Genomic DNA, 20,731 nt, shown 5'->3' with positions numbered 1-20,731 from the left:
CTCCTTGCCAACCTGTTATATTCATGTATGCACTGCTGGTTATAGGCTGCCTCTCAATTCTACTTTCAGACATTTTTTATTCATTTTAGTTAACGACATATTACGTCTTCTGCGATAGATAGATAGATAGATAGATAGATAGATAGATAGATAGATAGATAGATAGATAGATAGATGTGGGTAACACCTGCAAGTCTGTACATCTCAATCAGGTTTTTTGGGGGGGTAAACGTTTTATTGTCACTCCAATATCCGCCGTGCTTTGCTTGGTGTGCTTGTGGGGATTGAGATGAGGTAACAGTGTGGATGACACATATCTACAATTCATACAATAAATCCCTGTGGGAAATAGCTGACTGAAATGTCTGTGAGACCACTGAGGGATTACCACTAGACCCCGAGTACTATGCACTAGCCTTAGTGGGAGGATTGTAAGGGCAACATGCATATAATCTACAGATTGTCTCCAATTTTGTAAAATTTGATGCATGAAAAAAACTTTTATTTTTATTTAGTAAAAAATTCCGAGGTGATCAACATAGCTTCTAATTAATATCAATATCATTACACAGTGTATAAATATATATATATATATATACTTGCCATATGTAGTATGCAAAATGCAACACAGAGAGCAAAAGATTCACACAAAGAAAAAGGGAAGTAGGTTGTCTCCTCTCAGTCTACCAAGTTGGCTGCATATTTTTCAATTTTCCTCTCTTTTACTTTCTCATCAGAACAGCCATTAAAAAAATGTATAGTATATACATTTTACATTTACAAAATTAATCAACTTATTCAAAAAAAACTAAAGGAGTGATTAAAGGGGTGATATTATCACAACTATCAATTCTCAGTTTCCTTGAAGGGTAATGGATGCCAAGAAAATTTGTTTTCATCCCACAAGACTAAGTACTCTTTTCTCTGCTTATTAGGTTACAATTTTTAATAATCAAACCCAGAGATGTAGCAATACTCACTACATGGAAGTTATTGGACTATCTTTCCAGTCTTGATAGCTCCCTAGTGAAGTTAAAGACAGGCTTTTTACTGCAGCGCATATAAGAGAGGCTGAAAGGACTTTACCATTTGATTCATTACAACACCAAGACAACAACCTCCCTAATGGCAGGAATGTAAAATACCCCTTTGTATTACATCAACATAAAATGAATAAAATATAAGAAAAAGAAACTTTCTCACTTTCTTCAGTTGTTTTATAATCTTGCAGTGCTTTGTTTCAGTTGCAAAACTGTTTTCTAAAATACATATGAAACTAGTATGCAGGATGAAAAAAGAGCATATTTAGGTAGTCCCATTTACATGTATAGTAGTGAAACAGAGTTAGTGTATGCAGAAGAAGATTGCTTGATGATTGATGTACAAAAAGAAGAGGATATATTGCGTCAACGTTGAATATGACTGCCTGAATGTAGAAAGTAAGATATTTCTTTACATTTTGAATTTTATTCCCAAGTGGCATCCCAGTTTAAAATGTACACACACAAATTCACACTCACTATGCTGCAGAATCGTTGAGTTGGTACTCTCGCGATCGTGCAAAGCAACTCTGTATGCCTTTGTCACCCCACAAACGCCTCATCACATTGGACAGATCATCAGGAAAGATGCCCTGTTCTTCGGCAGCTGCAGACAGGGCGAAGAGCTGCTGGGCATCGTCCTGCAGTGGGCGATAAGGGCGCAGGACAGGATGGCTGCAATGAGAGCATCACTGCCAAAACACACATCTAACATTACATCATCTTAATCAGCTGTATAGATTTGTGTATGGATTTAAACAATCATGATGCATCAATAAAGGATGGGTCAACGTTTTTATAAATCTATATCAATGCAACAATACATGCCAATACGTACATTGAAGGGGAATTTTGGAGGAAATCCACTTCATTTGTCTGACACAAAACATAATAATAGCTTTGGTACTAATTTGAAATTCTTATTTGTAGTGAACAATGACTTTCCTATATTGAAATTTTATATCGAAAAAGGATCTTTTTTGCCGCCATTATAGACAGGAGAAACAGCTACAGTGACCAATATTCTACTTCCACCAGGCAGACTTAAAAAAAATGTAAACCTCTTCTTTAAGGACGCAGTAATAGTAGGTATGGAAATATGGGCACTATTGAAACATCAAGTGAACTAAAAGAAAATCCTTAAACTATGGAAACATAAAACAGTAAACATAGAATAAGTGAATAGTAATCTACATTAGAGCAAAGCTGTTACAGAGTGAAGAATGACAAAGCAAATACGACCCCTCAAGAATGGTCAACAGACAGCGAAAAATCTTCTCAGCTATTTTTCTTTTGATAAATTATGCCAAATAACGGAGTGCAGTGTCGCCAAATTAGTGCCAAGGAAGCAAAGGTTATGATAGTAGCAATATAATGTGATGTGGATATCACTGACACCAATTCTGATGCCAGCCAATATTGGCTGAGCACATACAAGATAAGTTGGTGTGACTCAAGGTAACAGCATGCAGGGCTGCCCTAACATAGGGTGGTTGGATTTCCTGCTGGTTGCCCTCATGCTTGTTTTCCTTTACTACTCCATCTTCCTGTTGGCTTGAAATCAGCTATTTTCTCCGAGCCTTATTCACAATTAGTGATGTGACAAAATACAAAGAGCAATAATTAATCACTATTCAGTATCTGGCTGTGGGATCGGTTGATTCTGAATATGTATTTAGTCTTCATTAAAATAAAGGAATGACTTACAATGAAGACTACATTTCACAATTTCTACTGTGTGGGTGTATTTGTCACATTTGAGGAGAAATTCATCTTTCTCAACCTGCTTCCCTGTCAGGCAGCGAATACATCTATGCTCCTTATGTGGGTAGCCATGTTTTTATATTTTTTAATGGACTTTCTTCACCAAATTGTCTTTTACCTTGTTCGTGGTGAACATCAGTCACCACTTACTACTCTTTATCATGACGAAAATAAATAATAGTTCAATTTACTGAATTTACTGCACATCAACAGATACACTGACTAGTAGATAGCCATTTGACAGATCTGTCAGTAGAAAAAAGAAAAGTCCATCCACCGGCCTCTAATAACAACAGCAGAATCCTCAATCCTTTTATTATATCTTCAGTTACAGCACACATAACCTTGCATTACAGCAAAACAATGCTGACACACACACTCCTTCAGTCATTGTTAGACCTCACTGACAGCTTGTTCACAGGCTGATAAGTGTTCACAGGGTGCAGTAGACTGGATCTAGACTGGAAGCTGAGACTTGTTAATGTTGATGATGTTGGTGTGTGTCTCCATGTCTCTGTGTGCACAGGGTGTCTGTCCGTTTGCAATTGTTTCTGTATAAGGGTTCATTGAATGTGCTGATGAGGTTCTGTGAATGTGTGTTAATTATTATTTCTGTCATTTTGTTTTAACCGATTATCCTTAATATCTATAAAATGTCACAAATAATCACAAATGACATTCAAGGTTCAACGCAAAGTTAATTTAAATGTATAATTATATAAATATACAATGAAGATATATCTATTCTATGAAGAAGTAAAGGGAAAGCTGAAAACCCTCACATAAGAGAAAATAAAACCAGTCAGTTTTAAACTGATGCAAATTTACCAGTCGCTGAGCCCTGACCCCATTAGTTAATGTTGCCTTTCAAGCGTTCCACTCTCATAGGTTAACACAGTTTGCAATACTAATGGTAAATAATGGCTAATTTAACTCTCAATGTTCAGAGCAATTTGTAGTAAAATCCCAAATTTGGCCTGATTTGCCTAATTACTGTAGAGTTGCTAAGCTAAGATTGGACAGTTGCTGTTCAGAAGATAGCAATCTAATGTTAGTCCAGACAAAAAAGAGAGACAGACATGCAAAGTAGACACAGAATGATAAATCAGTTATTAGAAAACAAAATTCTTCTTTTTACAGGTAGTAGCCTTCAAAACAAGGAAATAATTGTCATTGCTGAGGCTGCAGAAAGAACCTGGCAAACTAACTGTGCGGTTAAAATCTGTCTTGCCAGCACTTTTGAATAAATCCAATCCCGAAAACAGCTCTCAGTGCTGCTGCAGCGGCTGGCGTTGACCACACTTGCAGCAACTTCTTTCTCTGACTATTACTTTAAGGAGCCAAGAAGCATTGAACTGTGTTCGATTTTCTAGTTAGGGAAATTCTATAGCTGAAAAAGGGCTGCCGTGATGAATGTTAAAAATCACTTTCCAACATTTGACATTGCACAGTTTACCGGTGTTGAACAGGAATTGCCAAGAGGAGGCGTGATTTATGAAGCAGACCTGTTCTCCCAGAGGCATCCCAGCCTTGAAATAATCTTTGTTCACCAGGTTGTACTGGAATTTGGATAAGTGAAGGAGTAAAATCTTTGTATTAGAGATAATAAACAGTGTACACAGCAGTGTGGTTCCCATTATTACTTTGAGACAGAAAAAAATGAAAGGGACACAGTATGCTGTAGAAACAAAGACAAACTCTTGTGATTTTGGCTCTTTGCAAGCAAAAGTCTTAGGGACTGCAACAGATATACAACTGCAATGTGCTGTTGATAAATCAGGCTTTGTTGTGTTGTGGCTTGAGGGAGATCCTGATCTGTCAACAGTTAATGGCAAATGAATTCTTCGTTCTCACACAATAATGTTGTTTTAAGGCTGGTCAGCCTTCTGTTCTCACAAAGACTACAAGACTATACTGTAAGTGTTTTTAAGCATTTGTGCGCTTGTGTGTCTTACCAATCTGCCAGGGTTGCTGTAGTCTATCTTGAGACTGGCCATGGCTTTAACAATGGCCATAATAGACTGGATGGTGTTACTATAAACCACTGCTCGGTACTGCTTGCACTCATCTTCTGAGTAGCCATCTTCATGGATGATCCTAAGAATTAAAACATATGCAACATTTATTAAAGAGCACATTAAAGGATAGGTTCGCAGATTTGTCAAGTCTTTCCTGTGTGATTTGAAACAGCGATTTAAAACTGCAGTGTTGGGTTACAATCATCCGTGAGTTCATCACTAAGATCATTCACATACGTAGTCACTTGATTCTTTGTTAAAATAAAATCATTGATTATAGCAGCTTTACAATGGAAATTATGGTGGCACTGGCAAGCCTTGACTAGTGGGCATTTGCCATATTCAAATTAAGGTTTCACAGCACTAATAACTGATTAATAACTGATTGTTAGTGAGTATATTTCAGCATCAAAACATCAATTATTAAGTTGAACACAAAAAACACATTCTGTTATAAATTAAGTAATAAATGAACAGCAGTTTTTGCATACAATGCATACAATTGCTTCTTTGTCTACCAAGAAGCATATACTGTACATTCTGCATTACACTTATTACGTCAGAATTCTGTGTACAATGATCCAGTGAAACTGCCTCAACTCTGCACCATCCAGTTGAAGCAGTATCCTGAGTTTACCTCTTGCAATATTCCTGCTGAGAACCTGAGAGCGAGGGAACTAAGTGTATGCGCATCCTATCATCAGATGCAATCATCCAGATGTCATCCGGCTGCAGAGGGAAGTGCAGAGAGAGCATACTGAGATGACCCCCACATTAATTCTGAGATCAGCCTGCCCACTGCTATTAACAGTGTGTTGATGCAAACAATAACAAACAGTAGCAATTTAGTAAACAAAACATTACCTAGTATTTAAGTTGCTTTATGAAAACAGTTTTCTTAATTTCCTCTCCTTTAAAGTCATGTCTACACCAAGTACACTAAAACAAATACCTTTGTGGAGTTTTCTCCAACTGAGCAGTGCCGTTACTGCTTTACTCAAAGCCTCCTATTGAGACAAATATTTACAAGGAAGAGATATTTCTCAAATAAAAACAAAAAATATCACTAAAGGAGTTATAAACAAAATATCTGGATATGTTATGGTAATGTGCAACTGTTAAAAAAAAAGTTGATATCTGTAGCTTTTGCTTTTGCCAAAAAGTTCAATCGTTTTGCAAATGGAGAGACAGCAGTGCTCCACACATTCAAGACTTGACTGAGACACGGTTTAAAATAGCTAAACTTGAATAATTTACGTAAATATATGCACTCTAGATAAGTATAACTCAATGGTAACCCTTCTTAGCCACCATGAAGACATCGGTGGGAATAATTACCTAATGACAGAGTGTATTTTAAAATATTTATGTTAGATTAATACTCATATATCCACTTTCTACAGAAAAATAGTAAATTGGCAATCAGATTAACCTACTATTTCCATTTTCCTTTAGTTTTTCAAGGTTGTCTCTGTTGGGGGATGTTATGGACTGTTTTAGTACCACAGATTTTGCACCGCTGTTGCTTGCTAGCTATTTTGTTTTGAATGGTCTTTTGGAATTTCCTTACGTACATATACATACACACACACAAACACCACACACACACACACAAAGGATACATCAATGTGTAATGTTACATAATAAGCAAGTGTTTCTGTCTTGCAGGCTGATTTGTCTGTATTCCTGTAATATTCTGGCTTGAAAAAGTGACAGACTGTTTGCCACTTCAATGCCTGGCTAGCCCAGAGGAATGGGAATTATAAAGACATTTAGGGTCCTTTGTTTGTCTGTGTGTGTTCTGATTGGGGCACAGGCAATACAATATCCTCTTGATTCCCAAACTCTTCACACCCTTCTTGTGCTATGAACAGTTAAATCCAGTAACAAACACGGGAGGCATGAACCGCATGTCAAAGTCAATTTTATTTATCTACCAATGTTTTGATGATTTATATGTTTAGTGCCTGAGTGTCTGAGACAAACACAGAAGATAAGATCAGTGAGGTATGGCAACTTTAACAGTGAGACGAGACTCGTCGGGTGAAGTGTGGTAAAGTTTGTCTTTTTAGCCAACTTGTCCTACAAACATCAGGATTTAAAAGTTAATCTATAGCTGAAACATTTTCTTACAGTCTAAAGAAAAGAGAACAACAGAAACCCACGCATTTAAAACTCTTCTCTTTGATAAAGCTTATAGGCTTATTGGGGAACGAGGAGCTCCAGCGTCCACCTTGCCCGGCCCACCCGCTTCTCTTCATAGCCGTCAGATTTACCTACCAACCCTTACACAACTGGCTCAGTTTTGCCTTGCACCAGTTCTTAATTATGCTGTTATAGTTTTACAATCCAGGGGGACTTCCTTCGACACACTGAGCCCTTCTCTCCCTCTCTCTTCCCTCTGTGTGCATCAATGTCCCAGAAATGCTTGTTACTATCTAAGCTCCGGGGAGCTTCTTCCCCAGAGTCCCTATGTTTTTGTTTTAGGATTAGGGTGGCTCCTAAAATATGGTTGCAGCTGTCGCCATGGGCCTTGTCTGTGCTCCACTATGCCCTGCTACACCCTACTACGCTCTACACTGCCCTGCAGTGCCCCGCTATGCCATAAACTACAACAAATATGTCTGGTCATAGTTCTGTTATCTTTATTGGTGACTATAAATACTCCCAACCAGCACTATCAGACACCGCCTACCAAGGTTTCTCCCTAAAAGGAAGTTTTTCCTTGCCACTGTCACACTGAATGCTTGCTCTTGGGGGAATTACTGGAATTGTTGGGTGTTTGTAAATTAAAGTGTGGTCTAGACCTACTCTGTCTGTAATGTGTCTTGAGAGAGTTATGAATTGATACTATGAATAAAATTGAATTTAATTTAATTTAATTAAATTGCACCATTATTTCAAGTTGAAACACTTATTTCAAGGTGGAAAATACATATTTGGGTGAAACTGAAAAAGGCAAATATAAAGGAAAAAGTAAGACAAAGATTGCTGATTGTAACTTACTTCATCTGCTTTACAATGGTGCTCTTCCCAGATTCCCCAGCACCTGTTGGAACATTAAAAGGTTAGAGTTATTTCAAGTGCCTGTTGTATTTATTTGTAAGTGGAACAGGGCTGAACTTTGGGTATTATGTCTCTGCTTCAAAAACATAAGCGACCTAGTGAAGTCCAGCCACTACCATCACATTGTGACCTGTGGGTTGTTTCCATTGCTGACAACATGATGTGCAGACATTAGGGGTGTGACGAGACGCTTACTCCACGAGAAGAGACAAATCACGAGATTGGGTTCACGAGAACGAGACGAGACGAGATTTTTTTTTTAAATTTAAAAAAATCCTCGATGAAATATATGAATGGAAAATAGTTTTTTTATTCAACTGAAAAATCAGTAAAATGCAAAACAATTTTGGTGCATTTTGAAATCAACTATTAATGATGAATGTTATTTAACTTTTTTTTTTTACTATTTCAATGAATTATATGCAGTAAAGGACGTGGAAACACTGCAAAATGTTTTGTATAAACTCTACCAACTGGCTTCTGCCCTGTACAATTTCACACGAGAAATCTAACTCCTTTTAACCTAACTCCTTATCTACAATAGTAATTTCACGCTCCATCACGCTGACATCACATCGCCTCACGAGACAACTTTTCACCTCGACGAGAAATCTCTCTTCACGTTTTAATCTCGCGAGATCACGTAAAACGAGATCTCGTCACACCCTTAGCAGACAAGCATTAAAAAAAACAAAAAAAATACTTTTATTTCAATGTTGTCTTTTCACTGTGATAGAAAAGGGTGTATGGATGTTTTTTTTAAGGTTTAATGCTTCATGGTAGGAATACTTGTTTTGAACTTATGCTAAGTACACAATGAAGAAAGATCCTTTAAAGGTGGCTTTGCATGTTTTAATATATTAAGTATAAATTTCATATATTTTCCAAAGCATATCATAGATGTGTGTAATGATTTTTTACTCTCCAGGCAGAAACTGGTTTATATTCACATCAATGAGCTCTGAAAATCAACTTGCAAACACTTGAGGTAGGAAATCAATCACTGTGAACTATTCACAACCTACATAGCTTTAGTCAAAGTTATTATCTCTGTGTCTATCTGTCTATATATGTTATCTTTGAAATTGAAAGGTACTTTGTGTAGTTTCTGTCCACTGCTAGAACTATGATCAAAGTGTTTATGAGTTTGTCCCCATTTTGCTTGTTTGTGGGGGTTTTTACATTATTGCGCTGGTGGCGTTAACACCCCAAATGCAAGGAAGAATACTACAAGTTAGCAAACATGGTTGTACACAATACAAGCTTTAAAAGTAAAAAGTAAGCAATTTCATTATGTGGAAGGAATACATTGGTTGACCTTGTTTAGTCAACCTACAATCTATTTTGGTGGGTTGCACAGAATGTAAACTTTGTTTGTGTACTTTGTTTACATACATCACAGGGCACCTTTACTTTTTATAGTGTTCAGAAATAAACTGCCATCATCAGAAACCTCAAATGAGCAATGAGTTTAAGGTTTATGGATGGAGACACCTAGGGGGCAAGAAAAGTCCTAGTTCTGTGGATTAAAAATAAAGAATTAAAGATAGATTACTGTAAGAATTAAAACCTTAAGAAGATTAGAATTGAGACAACCATGTCCTTTTCTTTCTGTGCTAGACAGTAAAGAAGTTGTCATGCACCAAAAAGTTTTTTGCAAATAATAGTGTAAACCATTGATATCTTGTTGAAATAAAAGAGTCTGAGTCTTTTGGCATTTCCCGTGTGCTGTTAGAACCATGCCACCATGCACTGTCCCTTCACACCACCTGACCCAGCCCTGCCAACAAACATTAGCCAGCCTAGGGCTGACGGAGCAGGTGGGACCAGCAGTGCTGTCAACACCCATCATATTCACACACATCCAACACTTTTCTGAGTGAGAGGGAGGAATGCAGGGGAAAGGGAGGGGTGTAAAAGCAATGTCTGAGGCTGCATTCCCTGTCATTTGAAAGAAGGCAGAGAGGTGGCTGAATTTCCAGGTGATTTGTGGCTCCATGATAAGAGGTAGAGCAACCTAACACACAGAAAAAAAATCTTTATCCAATACAAATAACATATTTGAATATTTATTATTTCTGGTAAACGTTTTCAGGGTCTTCTCTCTTTAATAATGTTTTTCTCACAATTTATACCTGGGTGAATCCTGATGTAGAATGTTTTAAACCTATTTAAATGCTAATCAAGATTACATTATGTAACTAGGCTGGTTCTTCTATTCATTCACCATTCTTTCTCTAGGAACACAACCCTTTATCACACATGGTAAAGTATCTTCTTTTAGAATGTCATCTTCTTCCATCTGAAACATCAAAGTTTCCTAATTATTGGATAAATATGAACAAATAATATGAAACAGCCTCAGATTTATAGCCACTTGTTTAAAAAAAAAGTCCATAGATGCATAAAGGTCACCTTCCTGACTCCAGAATAAAACTCATCCATTAATATTTCAAGCTCCAAAGGGAGGTGAACACTTGAGCAGCAGTAAGAAAAAAAGGGGGCACCCATATTCTTTAAGCTCAAGGTGTTTAGGGAGAAATGGCCAGTGTTGTTGTGGTGCTTCTGTGGAAAACCTTTGAATTGACTTTGGATTTGACAGAATCAGTTCATTTATCACAGCAGCCAGAGGACAAGAAACTGTACAAACTTGCAGAATTGATCATAAATCATGATTACTGTTTTAATGATCTTTCTTTCTCTGTGTTAACATGTAAAACAAAAAAATGTTTTAAATGTCAAACATTTCAATGTTGACCTGACGATGGCGCTAGATGGAGAAACAAAGGGATGGCCAAAGTTGTGAGAATTCAACCTAGGGGGAAATGAATACCACATTTTAACGGCAATCCATCAAATACTTGTGGAGATATTTCAGTCTGGACCAAAGTGGTTGACCGACCAACACTGACATTGCTATCCCAAGAACCATGCCTCTAGTGTGGCTGAAAACTATAATCAGCAATGATGCAAATTTAATGAGGTAGTGTGTTGTCAGCAAGCCAGTAGAACATTAAATATTCACTACTGCAGAACTTTGTTAGCTACTTACTGGACAACTTTCACACCAGTACAATTTATCTAATAGCTAAAATTGGCAGATGTTAGTTCACTCATATTTCAGTCAGACTCCAAAACTATACAAAGTCTAGTAAGAGCTAAGCCATGAATCCAAAACTATTTGTTGGTGTATATATAGAAACTACAGGACGCTGTAAATAAGAGTGATTATTGGACAATGATGCACCTGTTTGTAGTCTTCTGAACGCATTAGGGAAATCTGTTTCATATTGCTGTCTTAGACTTGAGAAATAGTGTTACCTATCAAATTATTCATGATAACAAACAGGCAGGACGTTAATTTATCCCAAACATAGCTAATTCAGGTTCTGACATTTATGATCAAACAGTAACAAAATGCCACTGCACAGGATAATGTATGGATAAAATGTTATGTGCCAAAAAAATTACTAGATGCATATTTGATATTATTTCAACAACTGTCTCACACGGAGCTTAATTACTGACATGAGTAATCAGTGAACAGTAATCCACCCAGCAGGGAGGATCAAACACTATTGCTGAAAACATTCAGTAGCTATTACAAATAAATCTACTGAATATTCTAAGTGAACAGATGTATCCAACCAACAGTGTTGAGGCAGCAATGAACACTGATTAGTATCACAAAGAGTCGTCTGTTTGCTGTGCTGGCAGTGGGGAGAAGCTCTTCTCTTTGTGTCATTGCAACAGAATCCCTTTCTGGCAATGAGAAGATGATGCCACCTCTTTCTGTTTCTTCAACCCTAACTATTAATTCTTGTTTCTGAGTTGGTTTTCAGTGAGTGCCAGAACATAGAGCATTGATAACAACATGATTTGTAGCATGAGGAATAAGGATCACAAGTGCTCAGGCTACAGAAAAGAGAACCATCTCTCAAAAAGGCATCCAATACTCTCACAGGTCCAATCACATCCACGACTTGGTCAGGGTCCTAGTTACCCACTGCTGATGACAAAAAGCCTCCATTCATGGACTGATGAAATATCCTGATTGTGGAAAACATACAAACATACACACAAAATCTCACAGGTCAATCACCTGTCAACTAGGGGTGTAACAATACATTGATCTGGATTAATATATATTCATTCAATGAGCATTGATTCAATACCATCAGTGAATATATCTAGGTTTTAGTTATTAGATAGACAGAAAAGGGGGGAGAGAGACACGCAAAGGGCCGCGGGTAAATATCTTCTTAAATACGCAACTTTATTTTGAAATTTCCTTTTATGTTTATTTTATTTTATTAAAATATAAGAGGTTTTTTTTATTTCAATGGCTGGAAGAGTTCAGTAGCAACATTTTAAAATCATATTTTATTTGATTTTTGAGTTAATATAAATGGAACTGATTGTATTAAATAAAATGGGAATTTAATATCCTCACACATCGATCGAGAGCTCCTGAATTGAATTTGTACTGAGGTAGACTTTGCGCTATAAAAACGTATTGTACCATTGTCCTTGGAATCAATATAATATTGTATTGCTGTTTGTTGTTGTTCTTGCTTTTCACCTAGTTGAAAAATTAGGAAATGAGGATTTGCTGTTGCTTTCTGTTTTATATCATTGTAAATAAACTATATCACATTTGAGGTTAGGTTTGCTTGCAATTTGAAGACAACGCCTTTTGATCTAGGAAACTGTCTTGGATGTTTTTTAGCAAATTATGACATCATATTGGCTAAATGATTAATTGTAAGAGATAATCGACATGATAATACTGATGAAAATAACCGCTATAGTTGCAGACCTACTCTATTGTAACAGTAATGCAATGTGGAGTCAAACTGTCTCATTCAATTTGACAGTGTTTGTGAGTGGGAAGCTAGTGAGGCATCTTCTGTCTTAAGAAAGAGTGTTGGATCTGTGGCAGATTGCTTGTACTTTCACATGTGTAACCCTACTTGTCTTCAGGTAAAAATATAAGTGGGATCATGACTTTCAGAAGAGACAAGTGGTTGTCTACAGATGACCTGTTTACTCAAACTATAGCAACGAGAGTAAGACATGACAAGGGTCACAGTTAGAGGGGAGTTGGTTTGAAAAGAAATGTAGTAAAAAGCATCACTGACACCCGACCTCCTGTGGCTTGTATTTGATCCAGTATTTGATTGTTTTACTTATGAGCTTAAGGACCACATTAGTCATGTTAAAAACTCACTGAGAATAGCTGAATACAATGGGGAGGAGGTAAAAACTGCTCTGGTGTAGCCCACAGGGCACAGATTCCCTTTGGTAAAGCTGAAACAGTACCACCTTAACCCTGTAAGATGTGGCGATACTGAGCAGGGACAAAGCAGCATATATCCATCAAAAACAGCCCTAAAAGTAATTTATCACAATTTAAAATGCAATGACATTGAGTACAATATGAAGGAAAGCTTGAGAAGAAAAAACACTTCAAATGGCAGTCAAACAAAAGGACAAATAGGAGGCATTTACAGTTAATGTGGACAAGAGTGACACATGAGCAGGAGATGGAGGCGGAGGATGACAATGTGGAGAAATTGTGAGCATGTGAGCGGACTGAGCATGGAGGTCACTGGTCAAGAGAAAAAGTGGTGGGATGAGAACTAACATGAGTGCCTGGTACATTAATGATTATTCACAACAGGTTATCTGCCAGTTTGCACATAAATATAGAGTTCAGCTGCAAGTCCAGCAACTACAAGCAATATGAAATGTGAGATTGGTAATGGAGGCTTAGTTTTTAAAGTGTTGCATTGAGTGACAATAAAGTTCAAAGCATTCAGTGAACAGCAGCGGGTCAAAACATCACTTGTTTTGTTCTTGCTTTCTGCATCAACTCACTTTAAGCGGATTAGTGGTTTGATTTACAGCAAGCAAGTGCAATGAGCAAGTGTCAGGATGGCAGACTGTTTTATAGAGAGCTCTGTAACTCATCACCCTCAGTTCAGACTCCTCATTGCACACCTCGCCCCTAAATTACCCAGTTAATACTTCCAAAGAACCTTTTCTAATTATGGCATTGAAACCAAAATGAGAGCATCATTTGGTTGTTGATTTACATCGTTAGGTGAGTAATTTCAGGCTTGTGATCCTAAAATGTATCTCTTTGTTAAAATTTAACAATACCGAAAAGAAAGAAAGCACATCACAACTAGTTTAAATCGAATAAATTGCTTGCTAGCCTACTTACTGGAGTTCCACAACTACACGTTTTCTATACAAGTACGAGCTCGGCTGTATTATTTGTGTCCCCTTCAACAATTGCTCTTAAAAAATGTTATGTTTACTGGCCCCCCAACTGTTAGATGAAATGTACACCCATGCCTAGAGGGAACTAACTAGAAAAGGGCAATTAAAAAAGATGTCTCACAGAAAAAAACTAAACGTGTCCTGGCACATTTAATTACTGGAAACGTGAGTGATGTCCTGATCTGGCTGCAGGCAAAACACACTCAGCTTACTCTGTGGAACAGCATAAATCTGACTCTGAACAAGAAAACAAGCTAGCAGCTGCATGCTAACTTGCTCACACTGACAAATCTAACATGCTGATGTTAAGCAGGTGTCATGTTCACCATCTTAGTTTAGCATGTGTGTTAAGGATCTTCCAATCCATTTAATAAATATTGACTTATTTCACTGGATAAGAATGAGTGTCAAAGATTTTTGATCTTCTAGTGGTGTTACCAAATGCTTCATCTTCTGGGGACCATGAATGTTTGTACAACATTTCATGACAAGTTGAGAAATTTCAGTCTGAAGCAAAGTGGTGGGTTGATACACACACACACACACACACATCATAAATCCATTATGCTATTTCAACACAACATGTCAGGATCCTTGGGAGGCCTATGATCACAAACACTGTTTCACATCTTTGTTCCACACAGCCCACTGCTGTGGCATTTCTTCTGTGGAGACATGCAACACATCACATCAGCATACAATACGCCAGCATCATAAGCCATCTATTGTCTAAATGACTGCCATGGGAGAATGACTCACTTGCCTGGCTTTGACACGATTCCTCCTTCGCTCTACATTGGTATCACGACTGCTCACATCCAACTAGCTTTCACAGCCATTTAAAAGGTTAACCTCCTCTGGGCGTTGATGACACTGGGCAAAATACACATCAATGAGGCTGTTGCTATTTAAAGCCCTTTGGCAATGTACTGAGGGAGCTGTCTGACACAAGCAGACATGAGTAATTTGTAAGTACAGTTTTCTTCCTGACCCAAAATGTAAAGTTCATCTGTGCATACATTATCTGATGTGCGTAAAGATCTGTTGTAGCAAGAATACATAGTCTCATTGCTGTGGTGTTCAATAGCATTTTATTAACTGTGAAATCAAAATTGAATATAATGCCTTAGTGACAAATGTGAACAATCACTTACAAGAAACAGCAGCATTTGGATTCAATAAATTGTTGGATTTTGGCCATTGGAAGCCAACACTATGTTTTCTGAAAACAGTGATGGTTCACAGTTATTGTGTATGAGCTTTACAACCAACTAACCTCTTAGCTCAATCCTTAAAAAAGTGAGGGGATACTGTATATAATGATAAACCCAATTATAACCCAACTCTTTAGCTCCTCTCAGCTCTACAGTGTTTAAATTTAGTTGTTTCAATTTAACCTTTTTGGTTTGTTCTCACCATTCTCATTTGCATTGTTCCCAGCAAGACCAGGCAGTTGCAAAAAAGCTCTATAAATTCACTTTGCACCGGCTGTCCACAAACCAAATGGAAGCCAGCCAAAGTAGCGACTAGCCGTAGCTAGTTGCTCCGAATCAGTTGGATCAGACATCAGTCAGTCTTTAACCTGCCAGCTCCCTTGTGTGTTGATGACCTTTCTATTGTGGGTGGCACGAAAGCACGAAAAAACAAACATCCAAAGGCAAAGAAGAGTGATTTACATTACACGAAGATGGCTATCATGGCTACAGGAAATTTCTATCTGAAGAGACAGTGAGATTTGGGAACTTCTAATAAGGACAAATGATGAAATTGCCAGACAAATTCAAGAGACGTGGTTCTTTGTGACAAACGGCTCTGGGACAGTGGTGTAATACATGTCATGTCCTGCCTCCAGCAAGCTCTCCTAGGCTCCAGCCCTCCACCAAAAGGAGTATTTCCAGTAGAAAATTGGGATACAGACAATCTCCAGTTGTGTGCTGAACTGAACAAAAAATATAAACAGAAAATGAAAAGTTTAAACAGAATAACTAATTATTTTCCCCTCCTCTGATAGGCATGTGACGTGGACCACGGCAGGATTGGACACTTGAGGGTCCAGGAGTGAAAATGCGTGAAGTCCTCCCGGTGGTGCAGAAGGACAGAGACGGAGTGGGGGGAGGCACAACAGACACAACAGGAGCAGGTGGTGCGTTTGAGGCCCAAGCTCCATCGCTGCAGCATTACTCTCCAGACTTGAGGAGATGCACCCGAGAGGCCGCAGCAACATCGCCACTAGGTCAAGATGGACATTTATACTTTGCCGCATCCCGGACAATTCCCATTCCAGCCCTGACCAGAACATCGGTCTCCTCGGCTGTGAACCGCACCTGGCGTGTGCCTTGCAAATCCCCCATTATGATAGCAATCTGCCATGGAACGAGCACGCCTGCTTTTAAAGAGAATGCGAGATAAAGCTCTGATCATTTTTTTGCACGTTACGCCCAAAACACACCTGTGAGTAAGGTAGCTACCTCCAACCAACCCATTGTAGATGTGTGTCGGGAGCAAGAGTCATTTATCCCGCCGATATAATAGCAACAGCACCCAAGATTTGCCCACAAAGCTACTTGTGTTTCACGTTTTATTCTTGCGTTTCAGATCTTTAAAATAGGGCTATTCTGTGAGGACATAATGCTCAATACACACCAAAAACGAAGGTGTTAAATGAAAGACAAACTTTCCGATTCTTAAATTATTACATTTTACCAAAAGGCAGGAAGGCCACATTGTGACCTAAATTATTTAGGCAACACTTCTAGTAAATGATTTACTCAGTTGATTGTGTGTGTGTGTGTGTGTGTGTTTGTCACCCAGCCTTTCTCTATCCTCTTCTTATTAGCATGCAGATAGTGGCAGTCTTTGGATAATTTCATGCAGCTACTCCACAGATTTAGGCTTCCAGTCAGGGAACAAAGACCTAGATTAGCTCACTACATACAGGTTATAGGGGTGACTGTCTACAAACTAACATTAGTAGCACAGGTCTTTCAGATAGCACAGCGGCCAGCTCCCCTCTCCCTTCAACCTATGTCATATGCAGAGTGAAAAAGTGATGGCGGAATTTTTTATGGCTTGATACGGTATAGTGCCTGGAGTGGAAAAGTAGGTCATCAGCCTAACATGGAGCAGTGGAGCTTACTGCTTTGCTCTGCAGAGTCGGATGCTTGCTGCGCTCTTGCTTTGCAGCCAATGTTAACAGTATTTGTGCTCACAAACAGTATCAACACATTTATGTGACCTGGATGCTTAGTATGTACCCTACAATTCTACATTCGAAATTGTAAACAAGCATCTTTAAGCTAATGCAGTATTCTTGAAGAAAAAAATCAATGCAGCACATCAAGCAGAGCACTATGTGTCAGATACAAAGGAAGGGATGGTAGTTTATCAGATTGAGAGCAAACAGCTTTTCATATATCCAGTGCCTACATTGTCAGATTCACTTCTGCAGCTAACAACTAAAGCAGATGAAAAGAAAAGTGTAGATTGTGTAAGACTCATGTCTAATACATTCTAGGGGGAAAGAACATCAGTGTAAAACAACAGAGAGAAAAGTGGCAGCTCATTCTAATGCATGCAAATTTAAAACATCACACTGAAAGCCCCAGACAAGCACCAGAGAGGCTGTAACATGACATTTAGATATGTATGCAATGCAGTCAAATCAATCAGTGCTGCCTGAGAAAGAGAACTGAGCTTATACAGTACTCTATGAAGAGTATAGCAAAGACACAATATGTCCTTTTATACAAGCAAGCAGGCCTTTACTTCAATTACTAAATCGTTTAGACCTTAGTGCCTCCTCCAGTTCGATCAACCATCTTGCTTTAAATAAATGCCCATCAGCAGTTTGTAGTGTCACCAAAACTGCTTTTTGACTGATTCATACATTTCCAATACAAGGTGCCATTCTTTGTCTAATCAATCTGGTCTACCATGTTTGTTGCAGTTGCAGTTTAAAACACAATTGAAACACATAACGTCATTGCTAAGCTAGTTATACTGTGTCTCCTCTTAAAAGCCTATGATCCAACCACTCTTGACATTTTAAGAATTCATGATGTGCTGGATGTCTCAAAACGTAGTGCATCTCAGCAATATAAAGTCTGAAGAAAATATTTGCTATTTCCACCAAAGAAGTCTAACAATAGATCATGTGTGGGTGATTTTTCACAGTAATCTGATCCTTCAGGATGAGGTTATGAATGTAGCAATAATTCTTGCTGATTCTTACATTATGGATGGACATCAAAAGATACTTTCTTTTCTCAGTCAACTTTGTAATTTCCATTATTTCATATTTTTGAGAAGAGATCAATGTTGCTGTACCAGTGCTGCACAAAAAGCCCTAAACAATTCTAGCTCTGCTACTCAGTTTAGAACTGCTAGTAATATTTTTTTATTTTAAGCTTAGGAAGGTGTGGCACTTGGCTAAATAACTTACATTTCTGCTAAGATTCTCTAGTACTTGTAGCAGTTCCAAAGTGAGATGAGGAGAGAGTGTTGAAAGTCTCCAGCAGAAATTGAAGCAGAGATATTTTGCATTTCCAAAAACAAGGTGTTGTGTTGGTCGGTTTTGAAATTTGTTATTATCATTACTACTTTGACAGTGGGATGAGTAAGCTTCTATACCCTCAAGTATGACCCTGCATATACTGGAAAGAAAAGAGGAGAGCGCTAAAGATAACTTGATAAGGAAATCGTTGGAGGGCTATGTACTTGGATATCTTTCTGACACTAGTCATTATCTAAATCCTTGGCTCAGACACATTGGCAGGGAGCAAAATTCTAAGCTCATATTACTTTTGCACAGAAACATTTGCACAAATTCACACTCAATTCATCGGAATGCAGGTAAAGTTGCCAACAACTACTTCTATCACAATAAAAATGATTTAAGTACTAAGGTTCAGTCCTTACTGCAGTGGCCCAGATTAGATTCTGACCCGCGGCTGCATGTCATCCCCCTCTGTCTTCCACTTCCCTGTCTTAAACTGTCCTGTCCAGTAAAGGCAAAACAAATCATAGTTCAAATGAACAGAAGTTCTTTACCAATTTTTTTTTATAATTGGCATAACTTTTTTCTTATTGTGGGTATTTAGGTAACAAGGTAAATAAATACTTTTTGTTCTTGTTTTTCCACACTTTTATACGTTTGAGTGTCTGAAGTGCCTGCAACGCACATAATGTGAAATAAGACAACCGAGTCAGTTGTTGGCCGCCTAGATCGGAAAACATGGGATTCAACAACCTATTCAGATTTGGCTCCCGTTACTATAGTTATTCGGCCTCACTGTTCTGTATTAAAAAGGTAGGGAAATGGAATGAAATTAATTGATTAATTCAAATTATTAATTAGGAATTAAGCCGGCAGCAGAGGTAGTAAGAGAGCCAAATCTACATCTGTTTAAATGAATATATAAATATTGGCTGCTGGCTGCCAATTAAAACATGGGCCATGATTGACATTATTGCATTAAAAGAGGACACATTTGGTCACATCTGGTTTATTATTATGAAAAAGGGCCTCCCAGTAGAGCTGATTCCACACTTTGCTGTATGTGACGGGTTGTGGGAAGTATCAGGTAACACACAGTTCACATACCAATCACCAGCGTAATGTAAAGATTGTTTTTTGGGCTTTAATCGCCTTTAATTTTGGACAGGCCAGCTAGGTGAGAAAGGGGAGAGAGAGAGGGGGAAGACATGCAGGAAATTGTCACAGGTCGGATTAATACCCTGGACCTCTGTGTCGAGGCATACACCTCTAAGTAAATGTGCACCTGTTCTACCCCTGAGCAACCAAGCCACCACCAGGGTAATTTAGAACAAAATCAATAGGTACCCAGCCTTGCTTGAGTTCCTATTAATTACACTACTCCAGTGAATACGCATTGATCTTCAATAACACTTTACATGAATAAACTAAAAAAACTGTTATCAGAAAGTAAGATGTTGGTGTTGGTGAAATCTTTTCTTCTCATCAACACATCAGAGCCACAGTTCCATAGCATTTAGATGGAAATTCAAGATATTTAATATGTTATGAAAGCCAGATAGAAGAGGTTACATAGAAGTAGTTAATATACCTACTTAAATCATAGACAAAGCAGATAAAAGTCAGTCTAGTCACCCCACTGAGAAATTGGCTGCTAGTAGCTTATTAACAACATATCATTATATTGCATTTATGTCACCCTTTAAGCAACAGGAAATGCCAATGGCATGCTTAAGTTATTTTACATTACAGTGGAGCCACAAGTAAGCAGTTACACATTTATTTTTGTACTGAAAAATGTCCCACTCAATACATACTATATCTTAGTCCCAAATCTTTAGAGACAAACAATTCTTATCAAAACGTTTGTTCATGTAATATGTTTAAGTATAAACAAAAAAATACATAGTGTTAAACTGTTAAGATTTTTTTATGATTTTTGATGGACGGGCGTAGTCTGCATGCATATCTAAATGTATAGCCACACACTCACCGGCCACTTTATTAGGTACACCTGTCCAACTGCTCGTTAACACTTAATTTCTAAGCAGCCAATCACA

At 38.0% G+C, this 20,731-nt stretch overlaps 1 protein-coding gene and 1 long non-coding RNA gene across 2 annotated transcripts in view; one reads left to right on the top strand and one right to left on the bottom strand.

Annotated features, from left to right (window-relative positions):
• gnai2b (guanine nucleotide binding protein (G protein), alpha inhibiting activity polypeptide 2b) overlaps window positions 1–20,731 on the bottom strand; it is a 42,807-nt gene that overhangs the window by 7,909 nt on the left and 14,167 nt on the right. Inside the window, exons 2-4 of the mRNA XM_034868837.1 lie at window positions 7,829–7,871; window positions 4,760–4,901; window positions 1,521–1,681 (exon numbers count right to left, since the gene is read on the bottom strand). Of these exons, the coding sequence (XP_034724728.1) occupies window positions 1,521–1,681; window positions 4,760–4,901; window positions 7,829–7,871 (346 nt within the window). The remainder of the gene's footprint in view (window positions 1–1,520; window positions 1,682–4,759; window positions 4,902–7,828; window positions 7,872–20,731) is intronic.
• Window positions 16,952–20,731, top strand: part of LOC117943013 — a 5,581-nt gene continuing 1,801 nt past the window's right edge. Inside the window, exon 1 of the long non-coding RNA XR_004656269.1 lies at window positions 16,952–16,962. This is a non-coding gene — a long non-coding RNA (uncharacterized LOC117943013). The remainder of the gene's footprint in view (window positions 16,963–20,731) is intronic.

Source organism: Etheostoma cragini, chromosome 4 (genome assembly GCF_013103735.1).
Source record: "Etheostoma cragini isolate CJK2018 chromosome 4, CSU_Ecrag_1.0, whole genome shotgun sequence".
In the NCBI taxonomy this organism is placed as follows: Eukaryota; Metazoa; Chordata; class Actinopteri; order Perciformes; family Percidae; genus Etheostoma; species Etheostoma cragini.
Note: the sequence above shows the minus strand (reverse complement) of the source record. Positions and strands in the feature narration are given on the sequence as shown.